This window comes from Eptatretus burgeri, unplaced genomic scaffold (assembly GCF_056783735.1).
Source record: "Eptatretus burgeri isolate ZD-2024b unplaced genomic scaffold, Ebu_testis_v1 Ebu_testis_scaffold_3191, whole genome shotgun sequence".
Classification (NCBI taxonomy): Eukaryota; Metazoa; Chordata; class Myxini; order Myxiniformes; family Myxinidae; genus Eptatretus; species Eptatretus burgeri.
Genome location: NW_028225141.1, coordinates 73,283 through 91,144, shown reverse-complemented (window position 1 = coordinate 91,144; position 17,862 = coordinate 73,283). Strand labels below are relative to the sequence as shown.

Genomic DNA, 17,862 nt, shown 5'->3' with positions numbered 1-17,862 from the left:
TCAACAAGTGACACTCATTTTAATGTTTGCACGTGATATTAATCAGAAAAGTGATTTTCACACACTTTTACCGGATTGGTTGTCAAATACATAAAAAATGGAGGTAGTGTATGGTAACTGTGTTAGCTACTTTCAGACTAAGCTCATAAAAATAGAAAAAATTGGGGACGAACCATCATGTTTCTTTTGGTTAAAATTGGTATGAGCTTTTGTTTTGAGATTACAAATTGAGAATCCTTTTACCTTAGGACCTTGTTAATCTGTTAATTGATAATAGGAAATAGTTACTGAGAATTGAATCATGATAATAATATCTTAAAGTTAAGGTACTTACATAATATTGAAAAAGGGTCTCTGTTATTAAATTGATCGACAGATTGGTCAACACTACATATTATAAATCAAGTTATGAGGGAAAACAGCATGGTACTTCCATAACCATAATGCAGAATGACTGAAAAAATGGCGAGACCAACAGCAATCATGAAATCAATTAAATGGAATTCGGAATTGTACCATGTATTGTAACTCTATTGCTCTCACTGATTATTATGCCGAATTATGCTCAATATTATATTTAAATGTGTGAAGGGTGAACTTCGTTACAACTAAACCAGTCGGCTATTTGTAAAGCAGAGTTAGTGAGAGTTTACCAGTAAACTAATTAATTCTGCTCGATGGGTGGAAGTCAAAAGTTCAAGGTCAAAGTTTGACCCCAAAATCATTTTTCACGAAATTTTAACCTGAAGCTGTGACCTCGACCTTTGACCTGCTGTAAGAACTGTTATGGAACCATTGTCACGGGATAGGTGTGTTTGGACTGACTCTGTTTATCTGTTTTGATGAAATATCTTAAAGGTATACCTGGTGTTGGTTTAATGGTTGGGGTGGTGGACTTGGTTTAGTTGGGTCTTGAGTTCAAATGCCACTTGGCTGTTGAATTAATACCAGGTGGGGTTGACTCAGCTTGTCATCCGTCTGAGGTTGGCAAAGTGATACCAGCTTTCTGGGATGATTGAGCCGTTTGAGTATCCTGTGTCAGAGTGGTCACCTGTCCAGGATTGTGTTCAATAACCCAGGAGAATGCTGTAGCAACACTGATGCTCTCTCTGTACAGTGTGGTTGGTCTTCATGGATGGATCATAAAGGACACGTTTAACAACATTACACATCATTAAGGGTCAGGGACTGGAACTCTCATGAGCACCTGACTAATTAAATTATTTGTAGTCAATTATAACTTCATTTAATTGAGGAAAGTGTTAAAATGTAAAATATTCAACTTAATTCGTGTTTGTTTACTTGTTTACCAGCAAATACTACCTGTCCCTTCACTGATGGGAATAACTCGGCTATCCTGCCTTGATCTGGTAAATCATGAGGGGGGAGGCAGTTGAGGAAGGGGAATATTTCATTTCACTCATTGGGTCAGTTCGCTGACCGAATAAAACCGTTCGATGTCCTCTGATCCTCCGTCCGTCCGTCTGGCAACAATATTTATTTTTCAATCTCCTCCACATTTGTAAGTTTACATAACCATAACGACCGGTATTTAAACTGTCGTGAGATTTGTCTCTTAAGGCCTTCCGTACTTTTTTAATTTGACGTCATCGTCGACCTGCCTCTCACCGGCACATCCCGTGACGTCATCGTCGACCTGCCTCTCACCGGCAGGACCCGTGACGTCATCGTCGACCTGCCTCTCACCGGAACGGCCCATGACGTCATCGTCGACCTTCCTCTCACCGGCACATCCCGTGACGTCATCGTCGACCTCCCTCTCACCGGCACATCTTGTGATGTCATCGTCGACCTGCCTCTCACCGGCACGGCCCGTGACGTCATCGTCGACCTGCCTCTCTCTGGCACGACCCGTGACGTCATCGTCGGCCTGCCTCGCACCGCCCTGTGAATATTTATTTAACAAAGGAATATTTACATTGTTCTAATATGATATGCATATGTGGGGAAATTACATGAACTGACATGCCGGGAAGAGGCAGGCCGACGATGACGTCACGGGCCGTGCCGGTGTGAGACAGGTCGACGATGACGTCACGGGCCGTGCCTGTGAGAGGCATGTTCGTTCCTCATTAATCCCTGAAAGTTTCAGCTTCCTCGGTCAAATCCTCCCGGAGGAGTACATGACACATACCCACATACCCATATAATTATAACTCCGTTATGGAGGGAAGATTGTCGATAAATACAAAAACAGAAAATAAAGAACGTTGTTTCGTGTCGAGGAAATAATCATCGACGAACTCGGACTCGATTTTCCACTTTCACAACACAATCTGAAACACAAACAATCCGTTAAAACGAAACGTTCAATCTTTGTATTTATTTTAAATCATGGACACGTGATGTGGCGGGAACCAATCAGACACCGCGATCTCCCTGTTCGCTTTTTCCCCAAACAGCTCGCGCTCTTCACTCGGTTACCACAGCGTACCGTCCTTCACCGACACGACGTGCGGTCCACCATGACCCGAGATCTCAGAGCGAACACCCCGGGATCCACGAGCGGCTCCGATGGAGGATACGTGGTCGGTCCGGGAGGTTCTCCGGAAGACCGCGGGTCCATGGTCGGTTCAATCCGAGGACAAGGGGTCCAGACCCGGTACGTGACGTTCACTCCGTACCGAGAACTTGTGTTTCCCGTGCTGATCCGTGCTGTGTACTAACACAGGAACTCATTGATTTAGTGAATGTCACGATGTCTGGAGCGGAGCCGGAATTGAATTGTGAATGGAAATCCCATCCATGACATGTTACCCTCCCTCTTGTACATGTATGACATCATTTTATACCTCATCACTTCATTCATCATTCGATTCCTCTTTAATCTCGTTTACAACAAATCAGATGAAGATTTACTTGTGATGATGGGCCTCTGCACCGGCACACAATGGCCTGTTCTTGAGGGCTTCAGTGCCATCTTTAACGTCCTCGAGGAATCACTGGATGAGAAGACAAGAGACTTACCTTTGCTTTCAGAGGAAGGTATGCTCACTGATGCAACCTTCCCTGTGCAACACCAGGTTGGGAGTTTATAGCTCGTCATGTAACAACCTTATTTAAGTCCAAATTATGTTCAATACTATATTTAAAGATGTGAAGGGTGAACTTAGTCACAACTGTTTGTAAAGCAGAGTTGGTGAGAGTTTACCAGGAAACTAATTAATTCTGCTCGATGGATAGAAGTCACAAGTTCAAGGTCAAAGTTTGACCCAAAATCATTTTTTACGAAATTTTAACCTGAAGCTGTGACCTCGACCTTTGACCTGTTGTAATAACTGTTATGGAACCATTCTCATGGGATAGGTGTGTTTGTACCGACTCTGTTTATCTGTTTTGGTAAAATATCATAAAAGTATACCTGGTGTTGGTTTAATGGTTAGGGTGGTGGGCTTGGTTTACTTGGGTCCTCAGTTTAAATCTCACTTGGCTGTTGAATTAATACCAGGTGGGGTTGACTCAGCTTGTCATCCTTCTGAGGTTGGCAAAGTGATACCAGATTGCTGGGAGGATTGAGCCGTTTGAGTATCCTGTGTCAGAGTGGTCACCTGTCCAGGATTGTGTCCAATAACCCAGGTAACTGCTGGAGCAGCACTGATGCTCTCTCTGTACAGAGTGTGGTCTTCATGGATGGATCATAAAGGACACGTTTAACAACATCACCCATCACTTCGGGTCAGGGACTTGAATTCTCATGACCACCTGACTAATTAAATAATTTTAGTTAATTATAACCTCTTTTAATTGAGGAAAGTGTGAAAATGTAAAATTTTAAGCTTCATTCGTGTTTGTTTACTTGTTTACCAGCAAATACTACCTGTCGCTTTGCTGATGTGAATATTCAAGGGAAGAGGGAGAGGAGGGAGGGGACGAGGGAAAGGAGGGATGGGAAGGATAGAGGCGAGGAGGGAGGTGAGAGGGGAAGAGGGAGAGAGGGGGGAGGGGAAGGATAGAGGAGGAAGAAGGTTGGAGAGAGAAGGATAGGGGTGGGATAGAGAGGAATAGGGGTGAGAGAGGGAGAAGGGAGGGGGGAGGGGAGGGGGGAAAGTGTGGCGGGGGAGAGGAGGGAATTGACTGAATGCAATGCTAATCCTCATTTTTTCTCCTTCATCAGTTTCTGTATGAATGAAAATTCATAGAAAATAAGAAACATGTCCGCTTGTTGGAGGCTGTAATTCCCACCCATGGGAATGTACCCTCAACCTGTTGAAATATTATCCCACAAATAGATACAAAAGTATTAAATGAAATAAAATTAACAGCATCCTGAAAAGGCGTTCGTCGGGTTAATGAAATCCCACGAAGCTTGGAATCTTGTACAATTTTGTGTGGAGCTGAGACACAAAACTCGGAATCTTTATCACTAATTATGTGAGGGGTGAGGGTGGTTAGTCATCATTAATTAAAGTGGCTTGGTCGTCTGATGAGGAGAGAGTGAGGACGCGGTGAGGCGAGTCATGGAGACGGGACTGCCAGGAAGAAGAAGAGGAATGTAACCAAATGGAAGGATGTTGTGGCGAGAGATTTAGGAGTCCTGGAATTGGAAGAACAATAGTCAACTGACAGGAGGACATGGAGAAGGGTGGAAAAGCGGTTTTGTGTCGACCTGAAGTAAAAAATTGGAGAAGATGAAAGAAGAAGAAGAAGCGGGGTGGGGTGGCTGCGGATGAGCACATGAACAGGTTAATTCGAGCAGAGGAAATTCTTCAAATTCGATTTAATTGCGCGACAAACCGGCTTCAGTTGACTAAAAGTTACAACCTGAGGTAAGTGACCTCTTCGCGACATGGTAGTCGTGGTGTGAAGAGAACGCAGAGCGGCGTTTACAACACGCTCAGTGCCTCAAAATGGACTTCATTTACCAACGTTACACGAAACCTGCATCCGTGTCCCGCCCGACGAGCCTTTCTATTCCCACATATTATAGCGTTGTGTGTGATCCGGCGGCCAACAACTAATCCACCACCACCTTTCTCTTTCCCGAGCAGCCCCGCCCCGCGCTCACCCTCAGAGCCCGCCCTGCGCACGCGCTCTCTGACGTCACCGAGCCGCACGATAGAGAGTCCTCCCCCGCGCGCTCTCTGACGTCACCAAGCCGCACTATCGAGAGTCCTCCCCCCGCGCGCCCTCTGACGTCACCGAGCCGCACGATGAAGAGTCCTCCCCCGCGCGCCCTCTGACGTCACCAAGCCGCACAATAAAGAGTCCGCCCCCCGCGCGCCCTCTGACGTCACCAAGCCGCACAATAAAGAGTCCTCCCCCCCGCGCGCTCTCTGACGTCACCAAGCCGCACTATAAAGAGTCTGCCCCCGTGCGCCCTCTGACGTCACCAAGCCGCACGATAGAGAGTCCGCCCCCCGTGTGCCCTCTGACGTCACCAAGCCGCACTATAGAGAGTACGCCCCTCGCGCGCCCTCTGACGTCACCAAGCCGCACGATAGAGAGTCCGCCCCCCGCGCGCCCTCTGACGTCACCAAGGTTCACTATGGAGTGTGCGGCACGTCCGACGCCCTGTAAGAAGGGTTCGAGTTATGAACATGGCTTGGAAAGGGCCAAACCACCTGGTCCTGACCCTTCGCTTTGTGGTCGCTGTTGTGCTTTTCCCAGTTCAGGCATCTTTCCATCCTCATTCAATCGTGCAGTCTTTTTACTCACTCCGTGCCTGTGCTCCTGTGCACCTTCGGGAATGCGAATATGAATCTTCTTCACACGTCATTGTATTATATATATATATATATATATATATATATATATATATATATATATATATATATATATATATATATATATATATATATATATATATATATATATATATATATATATATATATATTTATATAACTGTGTTCTTCATCCTTGTATCTCTGCTGCTCTGGTTGCCCCGTAGTTTCATCACTACCAGATTAATATAAAAGTGATTTATTTAATTTTCTGGTATCCGCTGCCCACCGTTAAAACCATTAACACCGTCACAGCGCGACCTGCCTCTCCGGACCACGTGACATTCATTGTGGTCGCACGCCATCCCGTTCCAATCGACGCCGCAGCACAAAACGTGCCCTGATCGCAAGGATTCTCTCTCCAAGGCGAAATGACTGCACACCTGACGCGTCCTCTGTTCATGGGCAGGTGTTGAATATTTCATCAATCAATCCTTGACCGGTACGTTCCGTTCGACGTCACGGCCGAGTTACTGTCCAAGGCGGGTTTAATGTGCCTGATGTTATAGTACGTACTGTCAAACAAAGGTCACTTACACAAGGCTGGGTAGTCATTGATACACAACGATGGATCGATGAAGGTGTTTTGGTGAAACACCTGTGTCACGGTGTTGGACATCAACCCCACCCCCCCCGATCAGAACGATCCAGATCCAGAGACGTCTCGGGACAGTTTAATGTCAAGTTGTTCAATAAAAACCATGATACGGGCTCGGTCTGATGGTTAAACACCCCAAGGATCTCCGATTGATTATTATCAATCATGGATTGCTTTTGAGTGCAAGTACGAAGACTTTGGTGCCAATGAATTATTGTGTATAAACCATCCCGTGTTACCAAAAGTTATGGGCCACTGACTTTATCTACTGAGCATCGGGGTGTGGCCACGTGATATTGGAGACCATCATGGAAGATTGTCCCTGGGTTGGCAGGATGGCTGAGAGGGAAGCACACTCGTGTCAGTTCTGCTGTCTGACCTGCTTTTGGATCCTGACCCAGCTATAAACTGCCGTCCTGGTGTTTGACAGGAAGGGTGATTCATCGATGCGTGTGCCGTCCCTTGGATGGACGTTAAACTCGGCGTCCCGTCTGCCGGCATTCGTCGGTGTACTTTATAGATCGAAGAGTATGTGAGCTTTCGCCGACACCGTGGAACAGATTCCTACCCGAACCTTCGTCGAACGTCAAGGTTGGCCAGCCGGTTCGTGAAAGACTTGGGCCAAACTTTCCCCTTGGTAAACCCTCCCATAATAACGTGGGAATAATTGTAGCCCTTAGGAAGAAGAAGAAGAAGAAGAAGAAGAAGAAGAAGAAGAAGAAGAAGAAGAAGAAGAAGAATGAAAACTTGTCCCTCTCCACTCTCAAGTACTGTAGTCTGCATTTCTTGAAAGGTATTGGAGGTAGGATTGTCCATCACGTTATTCTTTCGCAATTTGTGATCATTGCAGGTCATCATGTAATTGACTTCACAACTCACCCAACAGAACCTGCCATAAAATGTGTACCTGGTCGTTTCACTCTAAAAACACCTGTTTATAGCTGCTCCTTTGTGGTATTCCATGGAATGCAAAACTTCACAAACTGCCCTGGTGCCAACCTGACATCCTCATGGCTCCAGAAAATCTTTCATCACGTCGGGCTCGTCTGATGTGATTGGGGAGTCAAATCTGTTCCATGTAACAAAATGTCCCAGAGTTCTTAACCTCTTGAGGTGATTTTCAATGATCTGCCACATTCATGGTCAGGGTAGTCTAACATTTCAAGATTGTTCTCAAGGGTTGATTTAACAATGTTTTGGTCCTTCAAAATCATCCTGATGGAGGTGCCCACCCCATGGCTGATGACTCGTTCCTCATTGTAATCAATTCCCTTAACCTCCTACTCTGCCACACAATCTTTGAAAATGAGCAAGGAATGTTTACCTGACAATTTATACCTTTGATGATCACAGTTACGAAAACTAGAATGGCACTCGGTAGAGTGCATACCATACCTCCGCCACGTAATGCTTGACCCACGAGAACATATCGGGCCCATTACATTTTTGAAATACTGTATCATCCTATGTTTGCGATGTATCATTTTGGCCCCATCTTTCAATGGTGAAAAAAATCACTTAAAAAATTAAATAAAACTCGTACCCAGATCCGGATCCGGATCTTCACCGAAATTGAATCACTTCTTCCTTGTCACACACCAAACCTGCCCACCAAGTTTCATCCGAATCCGTCCACGACTTTTTGAGATATCCGGTACACAGACAAACAAACAGACAAAGGGGGTGAAAACACAACCTCCTTCACCTTCGGTGGTGGAGGGAATTATAGTTGTGTGTCGGCACGTCTCTCATCAACAAGATGGCCTCCCATGACTGTTGTCGGGTAGTGAATTAGACGTCGAATGCTCCGATGAGGTGAAGAAAAGTCACAAGAAATAGCTTGTGGATGTTGTTGAGCAACTGGCTTTGGGGACTGCGTTGGACGTGTAAATGCCACTGTCTGAAAAAGGTTTGTGCAGATTATCTGTGTGACATTGTCTCTCCACACACAAAACACACACACACACACACACACACACACACACACACACACACACACACACACACACACACACACACACACACACACACACACACACACACACACACACACACACACACACACACACACACACACACACAGAAACCTCTGTGCTTACAATCGGGGTCTGCAGGATTTGCAATCATGGTACTGACTGATCCTTTGGATCACAGCTTGTAATGTGACACCCACACCACTGCTTTGAACTTGTGTGAGTCGTGATGTCTGTCTAAGCAGTGGTGTCATGGTGGTGAATGATTCCCAAGAAATATTTATTTACATTCCACATCCATTCAGTTTTTCTGTGTTCTTTAAGCCCCTGCCACACCTTAACGTTTTAGCCAGCGTGTGGCAACGTATCAAAATGTATGTAAAACGCTGGCGTACGCTGAACTATTGATGTTTTTTTTCAGTTTTGGACGTATTCATAACGAGTTGGACGTATGCATAACGTATTAGTAACGTACACAGAACGTTTCAATAACTTATAGATAACTTATACCAACGAATGCTTAGCGTGTTGTCGGCGTTCACAACTTATGCCCAATGATAGGCTAACTTATGCATAGCGTGGCAGCGTATCGCCGACGATCACGTGGTGTAGCCTATTAAAAGGCTGCCGCTCGACGATTCAAATCATAACCGCACTAGACATCGAAGTGTCAACATCACTGTTGAAGTGCCGAAGAAAACTTCGAAGAATGCTGCAAAGAAGTCTCCTGGCCGTGGCTGTGGACGCGGATGCAAGGAGGATCCATCATCACCCACACCTTCCCCATCACGCTCACCTAATATGACCGACATGGACCTACTACTACTACTACTACTACTACTACTACTACTACTACTACTACTACTACTACTACTACTACTACTACTACCTACTACTACTACTACTACTACTGACACGCTCACCAAGTACTACTACTGATACTACTGACATGGGCATTTATTCACCATGGAGTCTGAAACACTGACGGGTTCCTCCTGTGAACCCTATTTTTATATACCGATTCCCCAAAACGCTGCCAATACGCCACTATACGGTAGCTGTAAGTTGGAAACACGTTCAGTAAGTTCTGTGGTCGTCCGGAAGACGTCAAATACGTCTACATACGTCAATATGCGTTGGAGATACGTCACACAAAGGTTCAAAGCACATTACTCATAGGTTAGAAATAAGTTTCGGGTACGCTAGACATTACCTCGACCTATTTCGACTTATGAGTAACTTACAAGTAACGTGTGTCGACGTGTGTCAACGATCGCATCACGTGCCTACAACTTATGGCCAGCATATGCGGAACGTGTGAGTCACACGCTGGCATACGTCGAGAAATTTAATTTTGTGCATGCACAAAATTTGTCGACGAGCTCGGCATACTGCTCGGTATGCCAGCGTGCTTCAGCGTGCTCTTAACGTATACAAAAGTTACCCATAAACGTATTCGACGTGTGCCAGCGTATTCGCCAAAATTTTCATACGTCGGCTTACGCTCACGAAAATATCAAGGTGTGACAGGCCCTTTACAGGAGGAACCCGTCAGTGTTCCAGACTCCATGGTGAGTGGATGTCCATGTCATCCGAGGTCACATCTCTTCATCAAGGTCACACACCCAACATGTCCACCGAGTTTCGTACGAATCTGTCCAACTTTTTGAGATGTGTTATATTGTTACGGATTTTGAAACCTTGTGCACACAAACAGCCAGAGTCCCCGTCGTTCAGTTATTTTGATAAGTATGTGTACAGTTAGAATCCATCTCCGATGTCTAATGGGAATTTTGTGTGTGCTGTGAGTTATTTTATAGTTAGGTTATTTAAATCTCCAGATCTCCTCCACTTCGGCCACAGTGTCTTTCAGCGCTTGCGCCCTCGCCTCGCGGCCGTAGCATACGAGGAAAGGTCCTCGCCTGCTTGATTCGACTTCCTCGAATTGGTCTGCATTCCAACACATCGTCGTTTCTCCAGCAAGAGGGGAACAGACACGCGTAGAGGGGGCGGGGTTTTCCCCGACCCGACCATAACCCCGCCCAGAAAGGGCGGATCCATGGAGGTCCCTGTCCACTCAGCGCGTCAGCTCCACCAAGGCCGCGCCCTACTCAGAGCGGTCGACAAAGGACGACGTGACCCTCAGTGTATGAGTGTGTGGAAAGTTCTTGTGCTCGTTGTTCAGTGTTCAGAAAGTTCTTGCGTGTCCTTGGGAGTTCTTTGAAGTTCTTTGGAGGGAGCAGTTCTTGGAAGGCAGTTTGGGTTGGTTTTGTCACTTAAATTTTTTTATTTGTTAATTTATTTGTTTATTTATTTGTGCAGAGATCTCAGGATCGGAGTGGAACTTGCCTCGCATTCACATACGTGACGAAGATTTAGTGTGTTTTTAAATGAGTGTAACTTTTTATCGAACCAGCTTGCTTTTACATTCGATACAAGAACATAAGACAATGGATGAATCCAAATCATGTGTGCGATTTGAATCTGGGCTCCCCAGATATTGAACAGGAGGTTGAGATGGGGACATAAATCTGGAGGATTTAGCCAATGAGCACATTTCTCAAGAACAAATTCCATTTCGATATTCATGCCTTTTTGATTTTTTAATTGGTTCATGAGCGCCAGCCAGAGTGACCACTATATTCGTTATGTCTGTGTGTCTGTGTGTCTGTGTGTCTGTCTGTGTGTCTGTTTGTCCAGAGCATAACTCCGTGGACTTTGATCCGATCTTGATGAAACTTGGTTATGTGTTCGACATCAATGTCGAGTTGTGTTTTCCTTGATGAGGGCGTGCTACGCCCATTGTGGGTGGAGCCACGCCCAAAAAATAGCCATTTTTAGGGGGTAGTCGGATTATAAAATCTATCTTCTCCGAGGGAATTTCCTGAATGGAATGGGTTCTTCGGTATTTGAATAGCAAAATGAATTATCTAAAACTTGTCGTTGTCCGATTTTTCATTTTTGTCCCAAGGTCAAGGTCACAAGGTCAAAAACTTAGAAAATTGCGAATTTTGACATAAAAATCATACGACCGCCCAAACTTTGAGAGCGAGGATGACAATATTTTTTTTATGCATAATCTTGAGGTCATTCCCCACCTAAAGTCTTGAAACCATTTTGCTCTATCTCGAACACCTTGCCCGTGGCGTCCCCTTCAAGTTTGTTTTTTCGCTGATTAAATCAAAGTATGGATTAATCCGAGGAGTGCGAAATGCCATATCGCCTATATGACATTATATTGTTCCTGGAATGTTCCAGAGGAAATTTTGCACCAAAGGTCACAATCCTTGACCTTTGACCTTTAAAGACCACAAAGGTCAAATTTTCAAAGTCGTTTTTTCAAAATTTTAAAGTTTTCAAAGATCTACAGATCGAACCGGGTTTTCCGTCTTTTTCGACGAGCTAACTCCAATAAGCTATAGCACGTATCCTGTTTCCTTATTTTATTGTCCACAACATTGTTTTGTGACCTTTAAACGTTATGCAAATGTCAAATTTTGAAAGTTGTTGAACGAAACCGGGTTTTCGACATTTTGCAGCTGTTGATTGAAGGCCACTATAATTAATTATAACTTGGTCAAAAATTATGACATTGTCTCATCCTTGACTTCTGAAACAATCTACGTCGTCAAATACCGCTCGTGAACCATCGTCGCCTTCAGACTTGTTTTATCGTGACGTTATTTAAATCTCCAGATCTCCTCCACTTGCGGCCACAGTGTCTTTTAGCGCTTGCGCCCTCGCCTCGCGGCCCTAGCATACGAGGCAAGGTCCTTGTGTGCTTGATTCGACTTCCTCGAATTGGTCTGCATTCCAACACATTCTGACTCAGGTGAAGGTCATTTGCCTCATGACTGAACACCCCTCCCCGTTTTCCCCAGATTACATACCGAAAGGTGTTTACATGGGAGATCTCATGTCATGGTAACGGCAGTTTTGGGCTCAGAGGATAGCTGCAAAGGTAATGTGCTCGTGTTTGAGCTGTCTATTCTGGTATCAGTTCCCTGTTCAACTAAAAATACGGTGCTACCTGTTTTAAAAAAAATACAGGTGTTGCATCAATGAGTATGCCTTTGGAGGTTATGTTCAGCCGGGTGTCCTGTCTGCTTGCCTTTGCTTGTGGATGTTCAAGATTCCTGGGTACCATTCAAAATCTTGCAGGAGGCCAATGTTTGCTGCCATTTCCCAAATTCTTATTTCTTGTCGTGATCTACAGATTGTAGTTGTTGGGACAGCTTATACCATCTATCAGGTAGATTGGAGTTGTAGGTACAGCGAACACCATGTTTCAGGTAATACGCTCACTATTATCGGTCAAGTTTAGTGAATGATTGTTAGCATCGTGGCGTACCTCTTCGCATTGTGTGAACACGTTAATAAACACCTGCTGACATTACAGCTTCATCTCACTTTCACCAGGCTGACAGGTGTATTAACAATAGCAGTTTTGGACTCAGGTTGACAATGATGACTTCCAGTGAGTGCTTGTTGATGCTTTTCTACAGAAGACAATTGGACGTTTATGGGATTCAGGTGCTGTCATTATTGAACTTGGTAAAAACTGGGAGTACGAGGATGAGATGATGTGTTAGTGCAAGTAGTAGGTCCATTTGAAGGTTAAGTTAATTATTGTAGTGTCATGGATTTCAGTGATTATCTCATTGCATCGTTGTATCGGTTTCAACAATGCTGAGGAATGAGCTGCTGCAATGGAACGACGGCCTTGTGTGAAAGCAGAAGGCATGACATGTCATGGTTTGAGATAATGACAAGAGAAAGGATGGCCCAGAGAAAAGAGGGTTGTAATAAGGTGCACAATTGTTTTCTCTTTTCTTTCCTTCAGGGATTTCAAGGAAATACTGAGCCACCTGAACCTCCAGGAGTCATTGGACCTCAGGTAAAGACAAGAGCAAGTTCATCAATAATATATTTTCCTGGAAGCCTTCATGCCACAGACAGTGATGGAATGATTTATTTCGCATTGATAGACGATGATATATGAGTGTGTTCTGTGTGATTTCACAATTGGTGAATCTTCGAGATGTTGGATGCAGCACTCACAACATCCTTCTGAGGACATGGGAAGTCTGCTTCCTTTCACTCTTCACATGTATTATTGTCCTTTTATCCACAAGAGTGGAAGAATTAATGAGTGGCAGGAATTGAATCCTTGGTGTGTGTGTGTGTGTGTGTGTGTGTGTGTGTGTGTGTGTGTGTGTGTGTGTGTGTGTGTGTGTGTGTGTGTGTTTACCCAGTTGTTTCGATGTATGTGTGCACATTAAATGTGTGTAAATTTACAGCTGTGTGTGTGTGCGGGTCATTGTGTATGCATGTGTATAATTGTTGGAGTGAAGTGTTGAAGTGACAATTTAATTGGACTTGATCACAGGTGTGATTTGTGATCAGTGTTATGTTAATTAAATGACAGTTTTAGAGTTGTAATTTAATTTTTTGTAAGTTTTGTTTTTTCTCATTGCTTTTTTAAAAAGCCTTTGACCTCATTCGGGGTTCAACAGGCCAGACGGGACCGATGGGAGAGCAGGGTCACCCTGGCCCTCCTGGCCCACCGGGTGACCTGGGACTGCCAGGTCCAAATGGAAAAGAAGGCATGAAGGTCGGAAATAACAGTTTTATGTGGATTCTGCAATACAATTTTTAGTTAAAGCAACAACAACAACAACCAACAACAACAAACAAGGGGTTGGGAGTAATTAGGGTGTTGAAATGTGTATCGATAAACAGTATAAGTGAAGGTGATAACGGGATTTGGCAATTCTAGATTGTTTGATGAAGGTATAAACTGAATTTTAATCTCACTCTCCCGGGATTGATGTTGTATTAAATGATTTAACACAGGTGTTTAAACTCTGACACAAATTCAGGTAAATTGGTCTCAATGTAAAGTGATGAGAACACACTTGTTCGATAAGAAAAGTATAATTCCTGGATGCTGTCCTTCGAATAACCCAAGTGGTTTTTAATGACCTTTGTTTGACCTCTCACCTCCCAATCACTGCTGTTAATCTTACCGTTCATATTGACCCCCAGGATATCCATGGTAAACGTCATGGCCATGAAAGTTAGAGTTTATAATCTGTCCCTCACCTCTTGATCTCTCAAAATCTTGGAGTTACTCAGTGAGGACTAGAATATGGAATACCCACACTGTTGATGAGAGTGGAAATATCACGACAACACTCTCAAAGTCAAACTACCAGGGTTATCTTATCCATAGACCCATGAATTACCCACCACAAGTGTGTGGATCAGGTGGTTTATTCTCATCACTCCAAGCTCCACTACACACATTCATGGAGCTCCCAAAACCCTCATCATATCACGTCATCAACTTGGGAACAAAACACGAGCTTTGGTAAAGCAAGCTCAAGACACAGCTTCGTCTTCTTCTAATGTCTGTGTGGCATCATTGGCTGGGGGTACAGCTGTGCCACTGATGCAGTGCCCTCTGCTGATTCTCTCAGGAATTTGTAATTTGTTCATGGTGCCAGCGATAGCTCACCGACTCTTCAAGAAGGACACCGTGGGATCTTTAACGTCCAACAACTAATCCCAGTAGATGGGACGTGTATGTTTACGTCCAACCAAGCGACCGAACACACATTTATGAATCACCCTGCCTGTGAAACACTGGGATGACAGCTTATAGCTGGGTTTGGATTCAAAGCTGGGCTGGACAGCTTAAAAGTGACACCCAAGACACCCATTGTCCCCTTTTTAAAAGTTAACCAAACAGGTGTGGTAATCATCATCCTGATGAAGCAGCACTTTATGGACGGAAGGAAGTTAATTAATATAGAGGTCTCATAATAATTCGAGGTCTCAGGACTTTATGTTTTCCTTCTATCTCATCTATAATGCAGTCGATGAAAGACTTCCCTGGAAGGAAATCACATCATATATAAACCAGAGTTCATGACCGGGAAGTTTATCATTGACACTCGGGGTCTCGTGTCCACACTCGGGGTCTCGTCTCCATACCTGGGGTCTTGTGCCCACACTCGGGGTCTCGTGCCCACACTCGGGGTCTCGTCTCCATACCTGGGGTCTTGTGCCCACACTCGGGGTCTTGTGCCCACACTCGGGTCTCATGTCCACATTCGGGGTCACATGCCCACACTCGGGGTCTCGTGTCCACACTCAGGATCTCGTGTCCACACTCTGGGTCTTGTGCCCACACTCGGGGTCTCGTGCCTACACTCGGGGTCTGGTCTCGTGCCCATAATCGGGGTCTCGTGCGCACATCTGGGTCTCGTGTCCACACCTGGGGTCTCGTGCCCACACTCGGGGTCTCCTGCCCACATCGACATTTTAACAACATTTCAATTTACATTTCAAATGGACGTTCGCTCCAGACATCGTGACGTTCCACAAATCAATGAGTTCCAGTGTTTGTACACAGAACCGATCAGAACGGACCCCACACGGGAAGCACAAGTTCTCGGTGCAGGGTGAACGTCATGTACCGCGTCCAGACCCCGAACCTGGACTGAACCGACCATGGACCTGCGGTTCGAGGGAGAACCCCCCTCTCCCCCCCCTCCTGGACCGACCGCGTTTCCTCCATCGGAGCCGTTCGTGGGTTCCATGGTGGTGGTTCTGTGATCTTCACCGGAGAGATCTCGGGTCATCGTGCATGTCGTGACCATTATATGGAAAACTCAAAAGATGATGGGTTTTAAAAATAAATAAATAATCATTTCATATTTCAAAGTGAGTTTTGGGTTCAAAGTCGGGTTCGTGGTTGAAAAGAAACCCGAAGAGTGAAAGTTTCGTTTTAATGGATTGTTTGTGTTTCAGATTCTGTTGTGAAAGTGAAAACTAATTGATTGTGTTCACGGCTGCAGAGGGGACGAGGAAGAGGAAGAGAAAGATCAATAAATGGGAGTTACGAGTTAATATAAGGGGAAAGACCCCCAACAAACTTATCTATGGACCTGATAATGTTCATTTGGGGCTGTTCACGACCATTTAACGTTTGTTTACATCCACGGGGGAGTCAAAGCCACGCCCACTTACAGCCACGCCCTCTTACAGCCACTTAAGCCACGCCCACTTACAGCCACGCCCACTTCAACTGCTTTTCAAATCCGCCAAGTGTGTCTCACTCCCTCGGCTCGTCTCCTATTGTGGCGTACTCTCTGTCTCTGTCTCTCTCTCTGTCTGTCTGTCTCTCTCTCTGTCTCTCTCTGTGTCTGTCTGTCTCTCTCTCTCTCTGTATCTGTTTCTCTGTGTCTGTGTCTCTCTGTGTCTGTCTCTCTCTCTCTGTGTCTCTGCCTCTCTCTGGTCGGTGTGTTGAAGACTTGGTCCGATTTCCCCATGGTGATGTGGACGCCCTTGCTCGCCGTTCTGTGTTCTCTCTGCACCTGTGAAGGTGAGACTCCATTATTGTTGGTGAGAGGTGGGTTCAAACCTCCCGGTGAGGAAGGTGTGTGCGGTGAGTAACGGGTACACAGGAATGTCTCTCCGTCTATAAACCACATCCTTGTTTACCTTCAATGTACATTCGACTCTGGCACACACGAACATGGCAAGTGACCCGGATTTTCGGGGTTTGACCCGATTTGTTTGTGAAAACCCGCAGACCCGTTGTAGTGGGGTCTAAACCCGTATTGGATGGAAACAATTCACTCTCGAACGTCTTGGTGATGTTTATCAGAACTCTGGAACACTTTAAATGGCAGGATTTGATTCGATTCGGATTGGTGGGACACACGATACCGTCGAATCACAAAGAACGAGAGAGAGAGAGAGAGAGAGAGAGAGAGAGAGAGAGAGAGAGAGAGAGAGAGAGAGAGAGAGAGAACGAGAGAGAGAGAACGAGAGAGAGCGCTCCAGGTTCGAGTACAGTGCGGTGTCCCATCCTATTTCTTTGGCTGCATGGCAGTGTCTCATTTCATTAACATTGATTACCGTTAGAATTTGGAATATGGGAACTTATGGCATGAAATATCCTTCATGTTGATGTAAGGTGTGCAACCTGCACCTGCTGGTTGCATCATTTTTCTGTAAGTGCAGTTGTGTCACTGAGGCAGTGCCCCTGTTCCACCTGATGTTATTGATCCACCTGTAATCAACACACCTGGTGTTATTGATCCACCTATAATCAACACACCTGATGTTATCGATCCACCTATGATCAACTCACCTGGTGTTGTTGATCCACCTATGATCAACTCACCTGGTGTTGTTGATCCACCTATGATCAACTCACCTGGTGTTGTTGATCCACCTATGATCAACCCACCGAGTGTTGTTGATCCACCTATGATCAACCCACCGAGTGTTGTTGATCCACCTATGATCAACCCACCTGGTGTTTCTGGTGCAGGGGTAATGTGGAATGTCATGTTAAGCATGTTCAGTTTGTCGTTTTAATGGTTAACTGGAGTATCACGTGACACTGTGGTCGCTGCAGGTGGATCACACAGAGGACGGTGAAGACACGTCGAATTACGCCATTTCCCTTTGAGATATCACGATGCACAGTACTTACTGTACATCGTTTTGGCCCCACCTTTCAATGGTGAA

The 17,862-nt window shown here is 45.2% G+C and overlaps 1 protein-coding gene across 20 annotated transcripts in view; it reads left to right on the top strand.

Annotated features, from left to right (window-relative positions):
• The first annotated feature begins 1,428 nt into the window (after nucleotides 1-1,428).
• LOC147006312 (uncharacterized) overlaps nucleotides 1,429-17,862 on the top strand; it is an 87,937-nt gene continuing 71,503 nt past the window's right edge. For 12 of the 20 annotated variants that reach the window (XR_015054924.1, XR_015054925.1, XR_015054923.1 and 9 more), the window contains exons 1-5: nucleotides 1,429-1,522; nucleotides 2,424-2,623; nucleotides 2,869-3,006; nucleotides 13,157-13,210; nucleotides 13,830-13,927. Coding sequence is in view for 9 of the 20 variants with exons in the window: in XM_085869090.1 (XP_085725216.1) it covers nucleotides 13,844-13,927 (84 nt within the window). In the remaining 11 variants the exon portion in view is untranslated. Of the gene's footprint in view, nucleotides 1,523-2,423; nucleotides 2,624-2,868; nucleotides 3,007-13,156; nucleotides 13,211-13,802; nucleotides 13,928-17,862 lie in introns of all 20 variants that reach the window. The other 8 variants (XM_085869096.1, XM_085869097.1, XM_085869098.1 and 5 more) reach the window with 2 other exon arrangements.